The sequence below is a fragment of the Ostrinia nubilalis genome, chromosome 10 (assembly GCF_963855985.1).
Source record: "Ostrinia nubilalis chromosome 10, ilOstNubi1.1, whole genome shotgun sequence".
In the NCBI taxonomy this organism is placed as follows: domain Eukaryota; kingdom Metazoa; phylum Arthropoda; class Insecta; order Lepidoptera; family Crambidae; genus Ostrinia; species Ostrinia nubilalis.
The window spans coordinates 8,014,440-8,039,593 of NC_087097.1; the positions used below are offsets into that span (position 1 = coordinate 8,014,440).

General features: G+C 34.7%; 2 protein-coding genes across 4 annotated transcripts in view; one reads left to right on the plus strand and one right to left on the minus strand.

Annotated features, from left to right (window-relative positions):
• The window catches only part of LOC135075097 (serine/arginine repetitive matrix protein 1), a 131,027-nt gene that overhangs the window by 38,372 nt on the left and 67,501 nt on the right, over nt 1–25,154 (minus strand). The gene's annotated exons all lie outside the window — the stretch shown is intronic.
• LOC135075103 (THAP domain-containing protein 1-like) lies at nt 20,656–24,567 on the plus strand. The gene is made up of 6 exons (XM_063969441.1): nt 20,656–21,002; nt 22,174–22,366; nt 23,026–23,115; nt 23,224–23,313; nt 23,477–23,509; nt 24,212–24,567. The coding sequence occupies exons 1-6, from the start codon at nt 20,923–20,925 to the stop codon at nt 24,419–24,421; spliced, it is 696 nt and encodes a 231-aa protein (XP_063825511.1). The 5' UTR covers nt 20,656–20,922; the 3' UTR covers nt 24,422–24,567.

Sequence of the window (25,154 nt, forward strand, 5' to 3'; positions counted from 1 at the left end):
GTTATGAAGCTAGCTAGTTCCTGTAAAAAATCTCGACAAAAGTTTTACAAATCCCGATAATTAGCTTACTACAAAAGTAAATAGAGCTTATAACAGCTTCATCAATAAATCCATTCTGAATTTCCCATAATTGTTAAACGTAGAAGGGCATCCAATCACGCATAGAAAACTATGAGACTGATTATGACATTACATTCAACGGCTAACATTTTTCTTCGTTTTTATTTTCAGTGTAAACAGTCACGAAATTATGTGCCATTGTCTTGGTGTCTATGTTGATTAACTAAGATTTCACGTAACAAAAGCACTTGACAGTTATACAGGGTGTTTGTTAATGAATTTACATATTGATGCTTTGTGTAGGCTTTTATTATATTGTAATCATCAAAATCCATTTAGCGTTATTCCAATATTGGCGTACATAGTAACGATGACATCATTCACAAAGTTCCTTGATTTTAATATAAAATATATTCTATACTAACACCTTAAGTTTTATGCGTATATTTTACTAGAATTGCATGTTTCAAAAACAAGGTTTATTACATTTACCTAAATTGAAAACCAATAAACATACAATATACAAATAAAAAAATCATTATGAACTTCCTGACCTAGTCAATCGTTTATATCCGTAGAACATAAACAAAATCGTTACAAAACCAATTGAAAATCATTTACTGTATAATAAAGTTCACACCCTGTATGATATGCTAATTACAAACGAACGGCGAATTCACAAGGAAGCTCTTTTAGAGTAGCTAACAGCACTTCCGATTATAAAACCTTGAGAGCAACTCGTGTGTTACCTATTCACCTATTGACGTTTTTTACGATTGTAAAGTGAATCGATTCGTATCATCGCATAATAACGGCATGGAGTAATTGAAAATAATTACTTGTTAATTAATTGATCAAATAATAAACTGTTTTATGAACAGATGTAAGTAATGATGTAAGCAAACTGTTTTTACTTGTTTACTTTCTTGAGTATAATTTTCTTTATTTATTGATCTAGTTAATCATTAAAGTTATCTAAGTAAGCTTGCTTATGGACCTTGGATCATCATAATGACTAGCTATACGATTGTAAAAGTACATTGTCAATTTAAAACGAGTATCGATTTCGCACTGAATGGGCTTTCGATTACAATCTGAGTTATCGAACCGTGTTCTAACGCGGCATCGATAAACTCCTGCTCATAATGACGCACTTCTATTCGATTTTTATTTATTTTGATAAGCTTATGATCAGCAGATCTTATGGCAGAACGAACAAACTTTCACTTTTCAATTGCGAAATCATTTATTTAAGAATATTAATTTGATACGTTGACAATTTGACGTTCGCGTACACGTAAATTAAATGAATTTGGATATCGCTGGTTACGTAAGTAAAAACAGTAAGTTTGAATTAGGTATGATTAAGTTTCATAAACAATCTGTGTTGAATTAAAATCTTTTAAACATCAGCTTTCTTTCTTCTTTTAAAGTTCAAGCATTATGACTTAAACTAGATTGCAACACCTTAAAGCTTATCATTAACAAGAACTCGCAGCATTTGAAAACCTGTGTCATAAAACGCTTTATTTATTCCACTGCGAATGACCTTTCAGAACAAGTTTGCTCAGTGATAAGCAATTAAGATGTCATTAAACCCTATCAAATGGAAAATGGCGGCATACGAGTACGATTGCAAATTGTAATGGATAATTAAATCTATCAACTTTCTTAACGGTTCACAAGTACACGTGAATGACATGCGCTACTTTTACGCTGTAATTCTTTACTAGTGCGAGCTTCATTTTGCATTCCCACGTGACAGGCTCTGACAATGGCGCGCGCGCAGGTTGCTCACCTTATAGGCTAGGAGACAGGTATAAGTTTCATCTACGCAGAGCGTAACCTTCAACCAACAATAGACATGCATACATTTAATCTGACTAATCGGATCTTGTTTCGTTTTGAAATCAATAACTAGTTTAATGCTTTTCGGTTTATTTGACGACATCATAATTATCTTGAGCAGTTATGGTGTGTAACTACTGAAATCGAATTCAATATTTCTGTAGGTACCTTATTTGTGTTAAATGTAACATAGTTTTTCGAAAACTGCAGTTTCCCAAAGACAGGACTTAGTACTTGAGCTTTCATAGTCTCCGATCCTATAGTACGATAAATTAACATTTTTACAATACCTACTAAGTTCATTATTTTAATTTCATTAATGTGTTATTTTACTGACTCAAAACCTGAGTTCGATATCTCTTTTAGCAGTCTATATGACCTTATGTCTCCCGTCTCCAGTCCTATAGCATTGTGTGATGCGCCCGCGCCGCCCCGGCCACTATCTAGCTGTGACGTCGCATAATTAGACTAGCGATCGCATCTGCCCATCTGCTGCGTAGAAGTCTTATAAGCTGAAAATGTAACAATTTTGACACAGAATACAATTGGACACATTACGTTACTCGATACAAGACAACAAATAGAACAATACATAACCTATAGTTCCAATAAAATAGTTTAAAACAATAGAACCATATAGAATAGATTATAAAACTTTTTCGATAAGTTAGAGCACTGAATTTTCAACGAATTTCGGTAGGTATAAGGTCGTGATCTTCACTCATTTTGAGTGAATTAATGTTAATCTAGACTTTTCATTTATTGACTTTATTTGCCTCTTCCTCTCGATGTCGGCTTCCTCAAAGTGAGAAAACGTATTCAGTATGAACACACCTTTAGGGTTAGTGCGTACATGAGCTAGACCTCAATCGACCGTGGGTGGCATTCAGTGAGGTCTGAAGACTGATTGACGAGAACACATTCTATGGGACTTTAATTGGCTCATTATAATCAAATGTCGAAGATGTCTAATTGTTAGAACTAACAATGGTCATTTGAGGTCACGTTGGTGAGCAACTTGAAAATTTCCCAGGGTCTTCCGCATTAAGCAAGTTCTGCTTTTGAAGACGTTAGGCAATTTAGTAAAGAGTTGTAGCGTACAAATATACAATAACTTTGAACCTTTACTTTATTTCGTAGTTACTAAACTAAGTAAGTATAATGAAAGATAGTTTTCCAAGTTTGGCCCTTCATGAGATCTGACAACTTTTTCACAGTGCGAGCCATATCTTGCAACGCTCGTTACGTTACGTCTTGGCAACATGTTACACGAAAACTTTTGTTTCATCTTAACACTCAATCACCTAATCACACATGAAGTGCAGATAAAAAATATCCGTAAATCAAAATCACTTGCACACTGTGTTATCTAAACAAGCCACACACGTTAGAATACATTAAAACTCGCCCATTGAGTAATCGTTCTCAATGAGTAAAGCCAAAACGGTGCAATGCATGACTAATGTGTGTAAATAGCCGCTATCTGCGCATCGGGGTGTGAGCGGCGTTTTTCCGAACACTGAGCCCGCTCGCTTTCGGACCCACTGTGCGTGGCGAAGGGATATGGGTTACCATTGCGTTTATTTGTATCACTCACTTAAAACGCTTAACCTGCTTTTGTTTACTAGACAATTAAACACGACCCACTCATTTATTAAAAATGCGTTAAAATTCTTGGCAGATTATAACGTCGTAACGTCAAGTATAGACTACAGAGAACGTTGTTTTAGTTACCTACATTTTCGTAATCGGTAACTATCTAGTAAAGAATAAAACACGTGATTTTTATTAGATAAACTTGAAAATTTTGCACGATCTATAAACAAAGAATATTGGAGCGGAGTAAAATACGGAATCTCGACACACAAAACATCGACGAATGCTAATACGGTACTACGAATTTTCGATACACGTTACCGTTAAAGATCGACTTGTATGCGTGCGCGCAGGTCTCGGAAACGTATGTAATCGAAGCATTTACGCGAAGTCCCGCGTATACGCCGAACAAAGAACTTTGGTAATCATAAACCTCGGATCCCTCGGTGCGCGAGTTCGACTCGAACTTGGCCGGTTTTTTTTATTTACAGATTTTAATACTTATAATTTAAAACGACCCAGCCTTTGTTTGATTAAAATAATATATTTTAATGCAGTGACCTAAAATCGAAGACTGGGTCAGTCAAATCATTGTTCAATTTAAAAATTTTGTAGCCCCTTTTTCTTCGCCTTCGTAACTCTATTGTCTAATATCCAGACAAAAACTAGCCTCAAATAATAAATTACAGTAATTGTGTAACAGTTATAATAGCAATTTCAATAAACTGTCGTCTAATGGGCCTTTCTAAATTACGGTAGATCTAATTATTTGCAAAACAATGAGCCTTGGTCATTTTCGGGTATCTTCAAGATCCGCATTTGTGCAACTGCAAAGAGGATTTAATGTAATCTCATTATACAAATGGGCCCATTCAAAGAGGATAATACCACTTGAATAAGATTTGAACAAATACAAATAACAGATTGCACGAATATCGGCTCTACAACGGTAAAGGTCGTTAAAGCGCTGCATAAAATTTTTAAATGCTGAAGTTTGGTGTCGAGGTCATTCGTCCTAAACAAATGTCAGACAAACTTGGTTTAGAATTCTGAAATGGATGCTTAGTAGTTCGCGTGACGAGCTACATCGTCTGCTGCAGTTGCAAATTCGAATCCCGCCGTGGGCGGATGATAATGTTTTTATAATCCTTTATCTACCTATGCAGTTGTTATTTCGAAAGGTTGCAAAAAAGTATAATTTAAATATGTTGGCAGCGCAAACTGTAACTTAAATGTGGTTATACATACAAAAGAGAAGATAGTAGCTGTGATAGTCAGAACAATTTACATAATGTATTAAAGTTGGTGTGTTAGCCAAAACAATTTATTTATTATTTATTGAAATTGTAATATGTAAAATCTTACACAAGAGAACGTAAACATGAAAATTGTTATGATGTGAAATGACGAACGAGCCTTTTGTGGGGAACATTTTCATTACAGAACGTAATGGAAAACCGCGTTTCACGCATGTGAACGTACACTGAGCATAACATAGATTATAATAACGGAAAGTTACAACGATACATACGGCTATAGCACTAAGGCATCATGTACAATTGTACATATTATAGGCATTTGTAACATTAATGTATAGTCTAAAATATTACCTATATGTATTATACACCGCACACCGAGTTACGACGAGTCTGGGTTCTTTCAGCAGAATACATTATTCCTTAATTTTATGAAGCAGAAAATAGAAATTATTTTCTATTAATAAATAAACTGTAGCCTTCACATCAACAGTTTGGAGACGACTTCTATGAAACTAATAGTTTAACACCGCTTTAAGTTTATGAAAATACACAGTAAACCCATAGAAGTGCACTTATTGCAATTTCTTGAATCTAAAAACGATATAAACATTTGAATGGTGATTGCAATTTGTTACGACATCTAGGAGATTTGTAGGCACCTTATCATTTTCATGTTATGCGCCATGAAAACCACATTAGTTTATACATGTATTTTTGTCGCAAAATCGCACCTATTGCAACTACGTTTGAGCACAAAGAGGGTTAGTGGCTTGAAGTGCTGTCGTCGACCTGAGATAGATTCAAGCTTTAGTATTAATTAAAATTAAAATTAAATTAAATAGACCAAGTTACTAAGCAAGTGAATATATAACGCTGCCTCCGTTAGAGTTAAACTGATCGAGAGATTCTTGGTTAGATTTCCAGGCAGGGTATACCCACTACTTCTTGTCTTCTTTGTTTGTATTTTTATCGTCTACTTCTTCCGTTGCATTGGTTTAGTTTTGTGTGTCATACAATGTGTATTTTGTCGAATACTATCAACAATTCTACATTTTTATCGCCTGCCCTAGGTGTTAAGTAACAAACAGAATGGAATGCAATCAACTATTCATAAATATCCAGATATTGCGTACTTTCGTATCTTAAAACATAGATTCGAATCTACATGTGAAACTATCTTGTTTTGATAGTTATCTACAATATACCAAAGTAATTGCTATGACGTAACACACTGTTACTCGAACAAATCTTTTTAATGGAACCAATCAGCCTCTTTCTCTCGTACAGTTAGAAGTATTAATTGATACATAGACCGAATTTAATATATTTGACCTGTACATTCTTCGGATTCTGGGGCTTTCATCGATAGGTCAGTGATGGTTTTATTTTGAGATGTGCCACTTTTGTAAATGTTTGTCGATGAATTGTGATGAAAAAATTAGTTTATCGCGGAGCTTTTAAGAATTAATGCTTGGTTACCGTTACGAACCATTCTAAATTTAACAAAACGTATCTTTAGTTTGATAAACCCCAAAGTCATCTAATAAAATAAAATTTACAAAAAGCTACAAACTTACGTAAAAAAATATGTGTATAAAAAGTGTAGATACCTAATAGCAAGTCGAACAAACAAAAGCATTCATCGATACAGGTATTTCGATATCGTACGTGATAAATACGGGGTTCCAACAAATTAAATATTTGGTTACAGTTAACCTAACAGTTGATTAGAGGTCAGTAACGTGTAACGGTATCACTGAGACGTGATTCTGTAATAGTATATTCGCAACGTGATGTTATGGAAAGCCCTAAGTAGCAATAGTATCGTATTTAATTGGTTTTTTGCTAAAAAAAACTTTTATAATTATCATGTTATGATAAAATACATTGCTGGTAATTCGCAGGATATTAGCTGCTCTAAGTATTACTTTATGATAGTCCATGCACCACATACATAATAGGTATGTATAGATAGATATGCACGTAGTTCACATCCTTTTGTTTTAGACACTCACATGTTTTGCGTCACCGCTCACCGTGGACAGTGAATGTTGTATTATTTGATCTAATTTCAACATTTCTTCTCAATCAATCAAGTAATTATCAAGTTTGTAATGTGTTTCATAACAAACAATTATCATAAAAATCTCCAATAAACTCGTTTAATCAAGCAATCTATGGTAAGAAATAATAAAACTCATGAGTAATTACTTTCTTCCGTTAATTATAGCTTTACAATAAATGCAACTAATAAATTTTGATAGCTCTATAATTTATTACGCTATCAAATCCGCACAAAAAGTTTGCATGTCTATTAAATTACATAATGAATGCGCTTTCTCTGACCTCCACTTTGTGCACGTTTCAATTAGCATCCGAAAAGTAAGTTGCCAACAAATTACTACGTATTCTTTTCTATTTACAAAAGCTTATGTAACTCCGGTTCGACGAAAACGTCTACATGCTATTTACATAAACCGCGAAACTGCTCTGTGCTAGTTTCGTGACCCTATTTGGACACTGATATATTTATAAACATTGAAGAAATGAATTAAGGCTTTTTAAATTTTCATGGTGAAATAGCGATTGAATTAAGTTATCTTAGCAGGAATGATACTAGAACCATCCAACTCTTGATATTGAACATCTATCGTGTTATAGAACCTTTAAGATGTTAAACCGATGTTGCCACAAACACAATATTCAGCAGTATGAAAATAAATAAGAATCCTATACAAATACAAATTAGCCATTAGCAAATAGATTTGTTGTGGTTCTTCAGAAAGCACAATGAAAGATACGTAGAAAAATAACATGTAAAGTAAATTAAGTTATTTTTTCCATAATTTCCGAGAAAGACATAGAACTTGAGAAACCTACAGTTCAGACCTTTCTATAGTACTTTCTCTGATATAACACGGTCACAAAAAATAACCATTGTGTGAGTTCACCTGTTCAGTTGACATGGTCAGATGGCATCATAGCGATTACAGACCGATGAAGAAGATCGAGGACTACAAAAACCAGGAAAGAAAACCATGTGAAAACAGCATTTCTCCATAATTCAATTGAAGTCTCTACGCACCAGTAATAAGGACTACTGTTTTTACTACAAGTTCAAAAACCTTTCGTCCAGCAACATTTTAAGTAACATGAATTACTATAACTTAACAAAATGAAATACCGTAACTTTAGATAATGATTCTGACTCGTGAGAATTCAATAATAACCGTCTATTACGAGTATGCTGGATTAACGGTACAAAACATGAAAGGCTTATGAACGAAAAATATATCAAATTGAGTAGCAAACTCAATCTGTCTGCCCATATCAAATGACCGGACTGAAAATAATAAAAGTACAATCAGCTTTGGGCCTTAATGACCACAAAACGTAGCCGTTCCGATCTATAATCGCTGTATCACAATTGCGTATTCGTTTTTAGCGTTTTGCTATGCGCCTGCGGTTGCCCCCCGCGTAGCAATTGTATAATGTTTTATGCCTGAGACAAATCCCAGTGCGCCGGACAAGGCGGTGAGAAGTGTGCATGTCATGATTTGTTGGAAAGTGTTGAGCATTGTAACTGGTTATGTGTGCAGTTTTGTTTTTTCTCTTGAGAATTACAGTGTCATGACTTGTCATTTGTTACATACGTTAAACGTTAGTAGGATCTACGTAAAGCCACATTAACTTTCGTCAGAGGAACTTCTAAGAAAGCCTATGCACATTATTTGAATGCATTTGTCCAACAAGTTAAAGATGATCAAAGACCCAATTCTACTCTAGCCCGCCAATCCCCCGTAAAACCAGCCGTTTAAATCAGCTTAGCGACAAAAACCTCACAAAAATTTCCGAACAAGGATGTCATCGGCGTAGAATCTAGTTGCGTACAAGCGAAACGAAAACAATACGGTTACGGTCTAACCACCGATACAGTCGCCGGCTGAAACAAAAGGCGTCGCGGTTACACCGTGAATGCTCGCTTGATTAGCCCCGCTTGAGATTAGGGAAATGGAGTAAGCTGGTTGGATTAAAGTATAACCATTTATTTTATAATACACCTGCTTTAGAAGTTTAGAACCATGTGAAACAATCTTTGGTAATTCTACATGTCCGGGATTACAGGGCTTATGTTACATAACTTCTGTAACAAAATGACCCGTCACCATCATCATTAGGTCATTTAGTCTCCAATTCAGGAGCACGACTATCTCAAATTTAACAGAGGCAAATAATGTATGTAGTAGCTCGCACTAAGCGTTTCGATGACTCTTTTATAATGCGAACAGCTAGGGACTGGAATTCGCTGCCTGCTGCTGTCTTTCCCGAAGACTATAATCCAGGCCTTTTCAAGGCGAGAGTCAATAGGCACTTACAGGGCAGATATGTACCATCCTAGACTGCATCCCACTTAACATCAGGTGCGATTGTGGTCAAATATCTGCCTTGTTATGCATAAAAAACATATTTGGTTATTTGGTTAATGGCCTACTGGCACAAAATAGGCCTATGTACGTATACGAGTCATTGTCCCTTAGTCGCTTTTTAGGTACCTACGATCTATGGGAAGAGTGGGGATGGTCCTATTTTACTCTACTGCAAGGCAAGAACAAGTCATCAAAACTAAATAACCTGTCAACCTTTTCAAATACCAAAATAAAAATATTGAATTAAACGTTTCAAAATAATGATACTATCAGCGCAAGTGTTACTGGATAGGAATGTATAATTAATGATGCGATGACAGTGAAAGTGACACTTGTTAATCAATCTGAAATGTCTTTCATGGTTAAGCATTCAGTTAACTCGTGATTGGAATCAGTGAAATGTTTACATTTAAAAAGTGTCAAGTGTAATCTTTAGTATCGTTTAAATTCCAACTTCCCATTTTGGAAATCTTCTCAATATGGAAATTATATTTTTAAAAGCATGCTGGAATTCTGTACATGAATGACAGAGGCGTGCGGTGCATTCTGTGCATTTATGCAATATAAATATACCTACTCACTTTCCTGGCAAAAATATTTTATCAAAATACGTTATTGTTAAAAACCAGCGACTTCAAAAAGCATCCATTTTATTTTCTATCTTTCAATTAAACTTATGCGATATATTGTTAGACTTAATTTTGCGCTAAACTATGGACAAGAACATCCACGGCTTAGTTCGAACACTCTTTTTTAACGCGTGATTAATGCGTAAGTAAGTTGTGTAAATAAATGATCTAATCTCTAATCTGTCACCTTAGCTTGAATAATTTGTGACACCAACCATAACGTTTGCTTCACTCCCATAACCAAGGCATAGCTGTAGGCAGTGGTCCAAATTAATTACATTTTGCTAAGGTTGGACACTATGGACAGTTAGCATGCATAATTACAAAATACCTATGTCTGGTATTATTTAGCTGTGGGCTAATATGGTTAAGTAACATAGACAAACGAATCGTGCTCGCGTAAGATTTATGATTCCGCTCCTTTTGATTGGCATATGATAAGGCATTATAATTATATGCAATAGGTACTAATACTAGTTCCTTGTGCATTGTGGTTGATTTGAAGCAGGAAGATTAGAGGGAATGTTTCCTTATATTGATAAGAGACACCGATAAATAAATAATAGTGAAAAAGGCCAATGCGTTATGCGACAGTTAATTTTTTATGCGAAGTACATTTGTATAAAATTGCGTTTATTGTGTGTAGCTTTCACTAAATAAATATACAATGTATGTATATCCACAAAGTTAGGAGATTCTATAATTCAGTGGCTATAGTTAATTTCATAACAGTAATTAAGATACTATCACGTTTTCAAATCACCTGCCTACAACCAAACAATGATTGCCTATCTCAAAATAAACAGCGATTTAATTTAACACACCGAAACAACTCTAGATTGGTAATTACCAATAGTAAATACTCTTATAATAGTTACGTAAATAGCTATTAAGTTAAAGGAATGAGTCAATAACGATTCACATACAAGCGGCCATTTGTTACATAACAAGATCGATGTCTGTCCAAGCCTGAACTGAATGTAGAAACAACGATACAACATTGTTTTATCGATAAATTGTCAACCCTAAGTATAGTATTATAAATTTCTTTATTTTTAAATTTAGTTTATGATAATAATGACTAAATAATAGTGTCAAAAACATTCATTCATTTGTAGCATAAAGGCTTTTATTTGGTATGAATTATAATTACTTTGTAATTTTACTCGGCAATATCAATGCTATTATTTACAAAATTACTACGAGTATTAACTAATACTTTCTCTCTATCTAAGTACAAAAATGTAGTAACAAAAAATAAAAAATATCGACGACACCGTTTATTCTTTCTTTTAAATCTATGTTGTGCTTTGAAAGTTAAGTTTTCTGTTGATTTTTCAATGTATTCAAAACTGACTTCGATACTGATAATCTAAATCTATATTTGGTATCGATATTATTTACTATTCGGCCATCTCTAGCAGCTGATAGTATCTCATTCAAGCACTCCTAACACCCACTGCGATGTCAATTCTATTGGAATCACTTTCACGTACGCCTACTTTTTGTAGAACAATATTGGTTTAAGCTTGTATTATGCAAAGTTGGACCTTTGTTCTTCGTCGCACAAAGATGTTACGGGCCATCAAGGATAACTATCAGTTAAGTAATGGATTAGCTAATCGTGTGAACATCCAATTAATCTGAATAGGTTAACTGATACGACATGACTGTGTTACTTAGGTATTTAGGGCAAGGAGGTATTTTTCTTAATTACTGTTTCATTGGTGAAATCAAAGCTTATTTTTTAATTTTTCTTAATTATTGTTTTTTTGGCGAAATCAATAGTTTAATTTAGTTATGTCTAGAATTTCCCTTCAGTGGTTAGATTATTTTTTATTATTCTTGCTGTAGACCCTGACATTTTTTATGGTAACAAGAGGAGAAAAAATTGCCCCTTTCTACATTCTACTTATAATAGCTCTAATTCTCGTCTCTACATTTTACAAAGTAGATCTTTTTATACTTTTAGGCAAATCTCTAACGACTAATAAGTACTTATTTGGACTAATCGCACTAAATAAATACAACATTTTACTTCATTGTACTTCAGAATCGTAAAACGTACAACAATACTACAATTTCCTTGAGGTTGAATCATATCTAGTTCAATTTAGCACCGTACTTTAAAGAACTCCGTATTATTGGAATGGCACCATACTAAAATGGCGATGTTTATCTTGTCTTATATTCAATATTATGGGAGCAGATTCCCATAACAAGCGACAGCATTATGGATACCGATAATGCGTTATCTTCTTGCTGTCAGTAGGGGGGCTAAGTCTTGAGATAATTTAGGAATGTACTGAGTTATAATGTTTGTGTCTTTACTTATTCCATTTCATGCTTATGCTTAAGCCATAGAACTATAGTTTAAAGCCTTGTGGTAAATTAAAGGCAAAAAACTTGTAAGTAATTAATAAAGTTTACAAAATTAACTTTACATAATTGCTTTGAACTTTAAAAGAGCCGATCATAATACCACATATTAATTAACTAAACATTTTACTATCACATGATACTCGTAATTGACTATTATTTAGTGTGAGATACTTTCCACTCAGATTACTTTCCCCATCCCAAGGTGAGTAAGAAAATAATATCGAAAGTCTAATGTATTTCCGTAAAACTCAAAGAAGTAAGTAAAAATAAGTTAATGTGTCAGAATTTTACTATTTGTTTGTCATAATTATAAGAGATGGAATAAATGCTAGACTCCCCGTAGACTTTTAGTCGGCCAATAGCACACAGTTTGGTCACGTTTGGTCGCCTTTTTATGAAGAATCGACAAAATTAAATACCAAAGCGGTGCGGTGTAATGTGCGCACTTCCATACTGACTGATTAACAGCCCGACCAAACAAACTATCAGCCGACAAAAAGTCTGCAGTTTACGGGAAGTTCTAACTATGTACTTCTAATTGAATTAAGCATGTAAGTTAAAGAAATAAACGTATTTGTATTTACCATTCGTTCTTTCGTTTCAGCCAAACGACGTTCACACCTGGTCAGAGGCCTCCCCCAAGGACAAAGGTGTCTACCATTAAAGAGAGGGAATAAGCTTTATACAATGTTTATATGGTCACCCTAATCCTGGCAGGTAATCATGAGCAGCCCGCAGGATGAGTATCAATAAGCACCTCGGGCCTTCGATACATCAGCGATACAATCTGCGCCGGAGTCGCCTCCAACTAAACAGTGCAATTACGTGATACCATTCGCGTAACAATCATTCGTGAGCATTACGCCGAATAATAGCGAAGAAGTAAACGGATTTAACCTTTATGATTACTAGAAGTTGTTACAAAAATGTATTAGGCTGAGTTGCACCACCTAACTTTGACGGTAACTACGAGTATAACGATAACCGATGTTTTTTGTATGGATTTTAACAGATTTTTGACGTTTGTTAAAGTAAAATAAAATGATGCTACCCAGCCTTAGTTATTAGCACATGCCATGCGGACTAACGAGTAGAAATTTCCTAAACAATTGATTGAAAATTGATATTCACGATCTAGATTCTTTTATCGAGGTATGGTATGGCATTTTATAGCCAAACGGCTTATGATTGGAATTTAGGCCCGATTTAACCAAACATTTATCAAAAATCAAAAATATTTATTCAGTTTAGACCACAAGTGGCACTTATGAACGTCAATAGAAAATAATAAAAAAAGAAAAGGTAGCCCTTATGGGGAACTTTACATATCCGAGAATAACTAGCACATTGACAGTTTCAGTACAGGAAATATGTGAAATGAAAATAACGAATAACTGACGATTTATTCTGAGATTAATATCCACCCTTAGTTAAGTTAGTAAATCGTTATTTTATGGCAGGTTGATGTGCTGTTAACTGTACAGTAAAGTACCATATAAGTTGAATTAACTCTGTAGCAACGGTTTAGAAATCTGACCTCACTCACAACTTAGTAATTTGATTGCAATTATCTTATTCCGGCAGATCGAATTACATAAAGTAACCTATGTACCTGCTCGTATCTCTTTCTTGTATGATTTCAATAAAAAACAAACAAATTGCTGAATCACATAATGTCAGTTAGGCATACGGTACATCGAAAACTTATGACTCACGTAAGTACCTACATTTCAAATTATCTGAAGAATAGCTTCTTTATTAGCAAAAAAACTAAACGAAATCCACAAAAAACCTTTCACAATGAAGAGTACGTATTTGTGATCTACATTGATTTGATATTGATTACAATTAATTGGCTAATTGAACTATGTGTTGTTACTTTAATTATTTTATCTAATACTTATTGGTACAGTGATACTTTTTATAGTTACTTTGCTTTGCTAGTTTTACAAAATAATAGCTTGTCAAGTGTTATAGGTATACTTACTATTTTAATACTGATGGTAGAGATTTAATGTGTTAAGGTTCAGTAAATTCTAACCTCAGATAATAATTCTAGAATCTTCTTCTTTAGGAAAAATTGCTTTTATCGTCATCTAAGACCACCCATTTTTATGCAATAAAGCACATTATCTTTCTATCTATCTCGATCAATGTCTCCATAAACACGGCAGCAAGAACTTGCTGTAATCCTGTTCCTAATGAGCTGTCCAAGAGAATATTTTAATCTTCCAGCTTGTTTATTAAAGTTTACGTAATCCAGTGACTTCCTCGGTCGGCGACCGGCGTCAAGGTTAGTGCCGCCAAATAACAAAATAACAAGCAATGAGAATAACAACTAATTTAACAACTAATTCCAGATCAATGAATGGAAATTATTTTTCGCCGCGCGTGGAAATGTTACGAGTTCGTTGTTCTGAATGAGCACGCTCGATAATTTAGGTTGTTTTTCTGATAATTGCTGCGAAATAAGCATCGATAGAGCCTTCTTGTATAAAAATTGTATCATACAATTGTAGTGTTGAGTCCTTAGAAAAGCATGGTTATCAATCCGTACCTAGGTAATTCCAATGTTGCCCACATGCTTGTCTTTCTCTAAATTTGATACGACGTAATAATTAAATTTATAGAGCTTCATTGACTAACTTAGAGCTTTTAAAGAAACTGAAACATTTACAGCCAACTAAATAATTTAGGGTTTCAGGACTAGAATGATAAGTTATTTAGAAAAGATCGTTTTCAAAATAAACATAACTTGTTTGAACCTTTATTTACAACTCTATCTAGCGACAACTACCCAAATTATAACAAACGTCTTCGAACAAGTTTCCTTCGTAATCCTAGAAAAGCATGACAATGTGTACGACTAATATCTCTAGGTTGCGGTCAAGTTCAAACCCGATTTATAATGAAGAAAATCATCATCTCCCATCGCAGCCTCATCTTCGAGGGGCGTAAAATCTCAACAGTTTTTATAGCTAGCGTTGCGTAACGTAATTTCGGTGGCTCGTTAGGTTAGTTCGATCTTATCGGTGTTTTTGCTGGTAGTCGTCTGTTCGCACCACGTTGTTGCGTCATCGTCCGTCACGATGCCCGACGGTCATTATCACGCTGATTCCACGTTAATGACGACCGTCATCGATGGAATGACGACGAATGAAAGTGCAGTGAAGCGGTGAGAAGTTTATTAGGACGTAAGTTGACGGTGAGTTGCTCATCAGTGTTGTAAGACACGGTTACTGTTTTGTATATTATTATGATGAAGTGTTGTAAAACATTGAACAAAAGAGCCACCACCAACAAAAGCGATTAAAGAGTCGCGAGCGCAAGATAAAATTGTAAAAAAAAAAATCTAACTTGAATTGACTACAAAGAAATAAGCAGACCAGTGCTCAAAGTGTACAATATCGTTACAGGAGTGTCTAACTAGATTGGTTAATAAATCACTAAGTACCTACTCTATTAAAATGGATGTATCAATTAAACAGCACTAGAATTTTTAACGGTGTTAAGGTTATGTATGTAGTACATACTAACCCTGTAAATATTGCGATTTCATTATTTGCATGCGTCTATAATTTGAAATTTATTATTTCCTCCGCGATTGCTTTAAATTGCTTGATTTTAGGTCAATTATTTACCTTATTAATTACCCGTTAGTTATCAATTACAATATCATGAAGGTCCGTACTTTTGCATAAATACCAAAACAAAACTTACTTATAACAAAACAGGTATTGCTTATTTTAAACCAAATAAGGGCCAAGTTGATCGAATATTCAAGATAATATTGTAGGTAGTTCACTTCACGATCATGCCATTCACGACTTGATTTAATGTAAATCAAAAGCAGGCCTTAATAATATTGTGTATGTAAGCATTTTACTAAGAACACTTTTGGGATCAATCAAAACGAATCCAGGTAATTAAGAACTTAAACTGGAAAGTTGGAGGTGCAGTTATGTATGATGAAGTTCAGGATTACAATTTTAATGTTACGAGACTTTTAACTGTACATTTTGGGTTCGTTCGTTCGTTTCAGCCGTTTTTCTTAATTTTCCAGCAATTACCTACCACTTAATAACAATGAAATTAAGGAATTAGTAAAAATGGCAGGAATTTCCTTTATCTCAACATCTGAATTCATGAATTTAAATTTAATCATAATTAGGCCAAAATCACCGTCAATGATTTCCATCAGCTACTCGTCTATACTTATAATAAATCTGTAGAGAGGTCAATTCTGTACCTACATGAAATACTATATTTTCAAAATAACTATCAGGGGGTGATTAGTGATCGATACTGATGCCAAAAATGCAATCAGTAAAATTTTTGTCTGTCTGTCTGTCTGTCTGTCCGCCTGTATGTTCCTTATAGAATCAAAAACTACTAGACGGATTTTAACGAAACTTGGTACAATTATTCTTCATACTCCTGGGCAGGTTATAGTATACTTAGGAATTCCCACGGGAACAGGAATTAGCGGGAAAATCCTTTTGTATGAAAAATCTAAACCGCTTAAGTTAGGCGCTTGAAATTTGGTATGTAGGTACCTTAGTAAACTTAAAGCTTAGTTACAACAAGGAATTCCCGAAATTCCCACGGGAACGGGAATTCGCAGGAAAATCCTTTTGTATGAAAAATCTAAACCGCTTAAGTTAGACGCTTGAAATTTGGCATATAGGTACCTTAGTAAATTTAAAGCTTAGTTACAACAAGGAATTCCCAAAATTCCCACGGGAACGGGAATTAGAGGGCAAATCCTTTTGTGTGAAAAATCTAAACCGCTCAAGTTAGACGCTCGAAATTTGGCTTGCAGGTACCTTAGTAAACTTAAAGCTTAGTTGCAACAGGATATTGCAAAATTCCCACGGGAACGGGAGTTAGCGGGAAAAAACATTTGTATGAAAAAATCTAAACCGCGTAAGATAGATGAAGGGGGTAAAACGGGATCCATGCGTACGAAGTCGCGGGCGGCCGCTAGTATAACATAAATTGCAACTATTTTAATAAGTAATTAACTAATTATCAACCCCTAGATTCGATCTGAATCATTGACCATGATTTTCTTCACGTCAAGTTAACACAATCTCTGTCAGAGTCCTAAATCTTTGATGATATAATCGAGTCCTACCTAACAAGAATCTTGGATGAGTTAATCTTTACATCACCATTAACATCTTAATTGGTTCCGTTTCTAATAAAACAGTTCCCATGATCAGCAAATCATCATCTCATCCGCTAACCTCGGTTTAGTAAACAGAAAGTGGTGAAATCCACCGGCATTTATGTTCAAACATGTTTTACTATTGCCTTGCAATTTCCAATGCATTGGTGAGTCATTGTTACGTAACACACCATGAAATTTTGCCGGTGCCATATTTGAATGGGAGTTTTATGAGTCGTTTGAATTGGAAATTATTTTCTGCTCACTGGAAAATTTTCAATCTTTATCGGTGTTATTTGATAGAGATTGAGGTATACAAAAGATGTAACTTGGTGACAAAGATTTAAATTACCAAAAAACTTACTTTCAAAGGTTTTCTTCTACTACTTTATCAAACAAAGCATAACTATCTAGAAAATTAGACTTAACGTTTAAAAATTGAATAAGTACACCTAACATCTTGGTAGTTGCTCTACATTTACGTTAATTCTCATGATCATCACTCAAACGAGATTCAAACCCACAACCGTAGCTTGCAAACTAGTTGCAAATCCTATACAAACTACTAGAACAGCCAGCCTTAATACATGTAGTAAATTTGGCGTAAGCGCAGTCAGTTATAAGTCGCCATTTGTTCTTATTAGCGGGAGCGACGACTATTTTCAGCCAGCATTAAGTTTTTTAGTCGTACCCACTGCAAACTGACCTCTGGTAGCCCATTCAGCCGTCGGTGGTGTAGTGTGCGTGGACGGGAAGCAGGGATCTTTTAATGGTTGTCGGGAACCCCCGCACCCGCCGCGGCCGGTCTGACGACTTCGCACCAAGAATGCAGCGGAGTTGCAAGTGGTTTGCTTTCGAAACAGCGTACAGAACTACAGACGTCGCAAAGATTTTGTTATTGCCCATTATTAGGTATTACAAAGCGTTTGTTTTGCGTTTACGATGACAACCGCCGTATATGGTCAGAATGCACCGTTGAAATTTAAATGCGTTTGGCGTTTATGGTTTTGGAAGTTTATGTTCTTGAATATAATGCAAAGGTTGTGGAAACTGAAATTAACGGTAAGTGAGTAGTAAAACATTTTGTGTAATACTTTAAAATTACTTAGGACTGATTTACTGCATGAATATCGATCATTGATGATACCTGTACTCACTTACATACTTCCTCCTAAATATATTATACATAAAAGTAATTGATAACAATATTATAAAACCCACTAAATCTACCGGAATGCAAGAACTATAGCAGGTAAATGATGTGCAACAGGTAGCAAGCTCTAAACATCTCCACAACTTCCTAGAAACTGTAGATAATTTACCAAAGGGTAGGACAGTTAACTTAGAGTAGACCATCCGGCCCTGCCGAGCGCAAATTACACGGCTGCAACTTATGACGGAACATTAGAAATACATTATCAGGAAACTATATTTTAGATTACTTAAAAGTTATAAAAGCTCACCTATTTAAAGTGTCGCAATTCTTAAACCAGAACTGAAATATAAATGTCACAAATAACTATTGTTAGCACCATTAAAGCACCGTTCACTAAAAGTGTGATAGTTTCGCACTAAAATGTTTCTCGGTCTTCAAAAAAGAGGAGTCCAGTGAGCGGCGCGGTGCGTTCGATCCGGACCGGCTGAGACGCGCTCTCACTGCGCTAGCTCGGCGTGCACTAACTCCTCAAGCAAGGACCGAGGCCGCACACTATCTCCTCGAATAACTTAAAGCTCCTGATAACGCACACCGAGCCATCATCTCGATATTGCGACCTAAGAAAATAAACCTTAAAATTCGCCGCTCGTATTGAAAATTTCAAACTTATTTTTAGTATGAGCGACCGTCGTTTTTTTGCCGCGGACGCGCGGTCGCCAGGCATGCGGTCGATTGATACAATCATGGCGAAAAGTAAAATGGATCTTAATAAACGACGCACCGCAAGTGCTCTAACTTAACCTTTTTATCGGGAGCTTTAGCTCGGCGGTGAGTTTAAATAAAGTGGTTTCTAAATATAAAACGCCGTATCTCGACACACCATTGGCAGGTGCGAGCCTACGCGTCTCGTTTTTTGCGAGCATCTTCCATTTTTTGTAGCGCTTTTTACTATTTTTTCAAGAGACAATTTTATAATTAAAGCTAGTGCGTTTATCGCTGTTTATCGTCGAGAGAAGTTTTACCGAGAAACTGCGGTCGCTGATATTTGTATCTATCCTATCCCACGGGGCTAGTGCTACAAAATAATAATTTGTTTTTGCCCCTCGCGTGCGTCGAGTTTATATTTTACAAACCGTGAACTTTTTTTAGGCGAGAGACGGGTGGAAATTACTCAAACGGAATACGCGGCAACAGACACGACAAGCGCTCTTGTGAATAATTAATGAAAAATAACTGTTCAAAATTATTACATCGAAAACCGATGTGAAGGAATTCCAGTTTGTTTACATTTGCTTTTCGCTACGGTCGATGCTGCACCGTGTCGTGATTGGATCATTTGCCTTTACAAATCGCAAACTATCGGGGAGGGTAATTACTTTTATTCAGGAAAGATTGTGTAAGGAATACTATGAACCTTAGGTAGAAAACGAGAGAATCTTACAAAGATTTCGTGGTAAGATTACGTATACATAAATTAATGAGTACTTATGTTAATTCGTGGAGAATTGGGTTGTCCAAGTGTAGAATAATAAAATGGCGGGCACAATTAAAGTTAACGTTCATTATCACCGTCCCACGGCCTGCGCGGGCGCACTTATGAAACGCAGCGAATGCACACTTTTGGGGTTTGTGGCGCAAGCTACAGGAAAAGTTACACAAAAGATGAACAGTGAACACGATTTTATTAGTTAAATATAGCTGTGCGAAGTAGTAAGGTCTACGTGGTTAGCAAGAGGTCTCTTCAAGTTTATAACCCTATGGGTTCAAGTCCCAGGATAGATTTAAAATACTTTATGCATTTTCCCCCAAGATATTTAAGATTTACTCCATCCGATTGTTCGAAAAATACTATTTTTATTTTAATGTCACATATTGGAAGCTTTTCAAATGATTACATCAGTTAGCAAATTCATCCATCTTATTTATGAAACAACGTCCTCATAAAAAGTTAAAACCAGCTTCCATAAAAAGCTTTATTGATAAAAGTTAGAAGAGCTTTTATAACGCGAAAAGCTTACAATTGTACCAAACGAAATGTTTAAGTCATATCACCTTTTATCTAATCTTCTATTATGTCACTAACCTTTATTTGTGTCACCCTCAGATCATAGAAGGGAATAAAGATAACCTACACTGAACTGTCCCACCAAACACATTGACAGGGGGCGGGCGCCACCATCGTTCAACTATATTATAGTTTCCAACATGGTAAGAATCGGAACCAGCGATCCGGTATTGACGGTGGCGCCCCCTGTCAATGACTTTAGATATGAAACGGGGGCGTGGCGCGTCAGCGCGTGACTCCGCGATACGACCAGAAACGAACATCGCTCGCGAAGCCAGGTTAGTCGCGATTCAGTCGTACTGAGGGAATGTTCTCTGATATTTTTTCATAATGCCGAACTGTTGTGTCGTTACGTGCAATAACAGAAGTGAAACGAAGAACTACAAGAACGATGGAGTCACTTACCACGTGTAAGTATTGCAAATCCATTGGTATTTTGCTTATAAATAAAAAAACTAAACATACCTATTTACGAACAAATTCAGTGCCGTTATCGCAATAGTTACTGCGATATCGCAATTAGTAGTGATAAAATTTTACACACGTTCTACATTGACGATTTAGTTCAGCAACCACTTTATGTCATGTTTGACTACTGCGCAATGTATTATAATTCTTTCGATATCCACTGAATTCCACTGTCTTGTGAAAATACCATGGTACGGCCGCATGTGCCGATCGTCGTAAAATAGTGGAGGGCTCGTGTTCTAATGCGGTTTCCTATTATCGATAAATAGAAGTAGATTAATATTTTCTACTTTTTTGTTTATAAATACGGTTTTTTGTGATCCATGACTAAAATTTAATTGCTTAAGTCTGATTTTTAATTCGACGGAATTTTGACAGCTGTCATTTTTGGACAATTTATTCAGATGTATTAAACCTTTTTTGCTTTGAATTTTTAGAATAAAGGTAATAAAAATATGAAATAGAATAACATCAAGTACAACTTAAAAGTATGAATTATTGTTTGTTTTGTGCATTCAATGTACCTACACTAATATTAATTAATGTACATTTTAGAGATTATACAGGGTATTAGGTAAATGGGTATATGAGGCAATGAGCCGACACTAGCCCGTGTTAACTTAAGCATATAAATGGTATGGTGAAGTCAGAAATTTGATATCATCATTTTATTTTTTTAAATTTTAATACAAAATAAAATTTATAAAATCAGATTTGTATGAAAATTAAAATAATTAAAATGATGATATCAATTTTCTGACTTCACCATAATTAAAAATCAGACTTTAAATTATAATAATATAATATTTAGTGAGAATATTTAATTTTTAGAATGTGCACAAATAAGTATACAATTAGTTTGTATGTCACTAACTTGTTCCTAGAATTTAATTTTTGTTTTGTAGTTTGGACATTAAAATAAGCTAACCTAAAGTTATTATGATCAAGGCTCGGGCGCTTGTTAATTTTTAAAACCATTATAGCCCTAAATTATTATTATTATTTATTATTATTAAATAAAATCGTTATCGTTCCTCGAAACCGGTATTCATAACTTTATTTTTCAGAACAAAGATTTCAAGAATTGATTAAACTACTTTGATCTTATTCCAGATTTCCAAAAAAATCGACTTTTAAAGAAAAATGGATGGACGCCACGGGCAGAGGTCCTAACTGGATTCCTGTCCAAAGAAGCGTGATATGTTCGGATCATTTTCAGGAAAAATGTTTTCAACCTCTTAATAAAAGCCGTAGACTTTTCGACTGGGCAATACCTACTTTGAAGATTTGTCATATTGTTTCATCGGTAAGTTTACCATTTATCAGGAGCTAGGAGTGTGCTTATTATTAAACAGTTTTATTTATTATTCTTCAATTATAACAAAGTTAGCTTTCGTATTCTGTAAAAATAAACAAATAAGTAAATTGTTGGTTTGTTGGTCGCATTGAAGTTGAAGAAATTTTTTTTTTTCTGTATCATTGTAATTTTTCCGATTTTATTTACCATAGTAAATGTATTAACATATTAAATATTTATTTATTACTCTTTCCATTATTTTTGTAATAGGATTAATTACTTATAATATTAATATCGACACTACACTGTTGCAACACTACGCCTCCTCATAGGGCCAATGAGTGTGAAAGAGAGATACGTAACGTACGTAAGCGTTGTCGCAGTCCCACTAATGCCCCATCGGCAGCGTCTTTGTCACAAGTCACAACTATAGTCATACGCAGAGAAGCGCTGGACGCAGGCCGCTACCAATCGAACAACATGGAAAGCATTGTGGGAGGCCTGTGCTGATCTCATGGTTTTGAAGTTACAGTTTTGTAACATTTATATTCGTAATTGTTACTTAGGGCATGAAGCTGAATCATTTTAATAAATATATTTTATTACATTTTACATAAATTTATCTGTTACATTTTATTCGTTTCAATATTATACTCTTATGTTTTTAGGATTGTTCAAAGCCTATGTCTACAGGCTCAAAGGCAAATCAGACTCCCGAATCAAACACTGATAATAATTTAGCGAGGAAAAATAACACAGTAAGTTTCGAAGCTTTTTAATAATGTAATAAATATATTTTATTACATTTTACATAAATTTATCTGTTACATTTTATTCGTTTCAATATTATACTCTTATGTTTTTAGGATTGTTCAAAGTCTATGTCTACAGGCTCAAAGGCAAATCAGACTCCCGAATCAAACACTGATAATAATTTAGCGAGGAATAATATCACAGTAAGTTTTGAAGCTTTTTAATCAATTTTTTAACGAATAAATTGACGGCATTTCAAATAAGTAGTTATTAATAAAAAAGAAAAGCATTTGATAGTCATACACTTCTAATTACTTTACTAAGTTATACGTTTTTTAGATTTTGAATTTACTTATTTTGTTTCAGCCGGACTTCACTTTCGTGACTTGCGATGATCAGGTACCATTTTAAACCTAGTTTTTATGTAGGTATGGTAGAAGTATAATTATGCTCTTTGACGACTTTGTGTAACTTATTAAAGCATTTTTCAGAGATTAATATTTTCGATGTAGAAAGTAGAACCTAAGGTTCTGTTGAGTTTGTTTTTATTGCGTTCAACTGTACACTTAAGTATTGTTGAATGTTTGAATTCATTACGGCTCTACTTGAGGCCCAAGTAAGGTAACTTGGACTTAATTAAGGATGAGGGAGATAAAATATATGAAAAATGGGCTTAAACTTGACAAAATGTATTTATTAACTTTTAGCAACTCGTAACCAAATACAGAACAACCGCCATGACAGTTAGAGAGAGAAGACGATATCTCTGTCTCACTCGCACCTAGACCATATTACATTGCACATTATTAACTTTTCATAACAGAGGGGGAATAAAGGTAAAGGGAAGCACAAAAGATCTGTCCCCAAACGATTTTACTCACTCGGAAATAAAACTAAAGTTCGTATTTTATTATATTACGATTTTAGTCTTTGAGACACCATACCATAATTTGTTGGTGATATGTATTTGATGCCTCTGACTGCATTTTATGTTTTAGTTCATTTTTACGCAGTTGGGTTTTTTGTTTAGGTATTCAATCATTATTTTAATAATTCAGTTTGTTAGAGTTGCGTAGGTATTTATTAATTTTTTTGTTTCAGCAACCGGACGATACTAGCGATATTTTTGAGACAGCCCTAAGATTTGAAATGCGACTGAAAATTGAAAAATATGAAAGCGTGATAAATAAACAGAGGACTAAAATTAGGACGCTTCAGAAGAAAAACCGCCGCTACCAGAAACGAATATCAGAACTTGAAGATAAAATGAAGAAACTCAATGAAAAAAAAGCAAAGAAATCCCTTCTATGATCCGAGGTGTCACCAAAGAATTTGACTGTCAAATATGCGGTGAACTTTCCAACCAACAATAATTAGTGCTTCAAATTATTCCAAACAACACCTAATTGTTACTAGACACGTGCAATTATGCTAAATAATTACATACATAAACAAACTTTTTAATATTTTATTGGTGCCTGTTTTATTAAAGTAGAATTAAATTAAATAGGTAAGGTAAGTTTAATAAGTCCTTTTAAAACATCATCTTACAAAGTTGACAGTTATTCAAACAAAATAACGCAGACATTCCATTTCTGAACCACTTCAACCGCTTCGCCTCAAATTTTGACAGTTCATGCACAGTGGTTGCGCACAATCATCTCTCCGACAAAGAAAAGAAGAAAGGCAATATAGCGATATCAAAAGAAAGCTAGACTACTGTGACAGTTTCCACGACACATCGGGGTCAGCCATTGTGGCAAGCTCATTGTGAACTCTTTAATTGCACGCATTCAATTAAATTGGTGCTAATTTGAACATTATAGCCGAGTAAGTTATTATAACAAAAAGTAGAAAACATAAGAAAATCACAGTAGTCTTGTAAGTTTACTTACGTTTAAGGCTTTTTAGGTTTATGTAAAGTTCGGTTGATGCAGTATTATCTTTAAGGTACTTAATATACGAGTGTATAAACATGCCAAAAGGTAAGTAGTGGTACTACGAATAATAGAGTCTAAAATAAGCCGCGGATAGACATTCAACT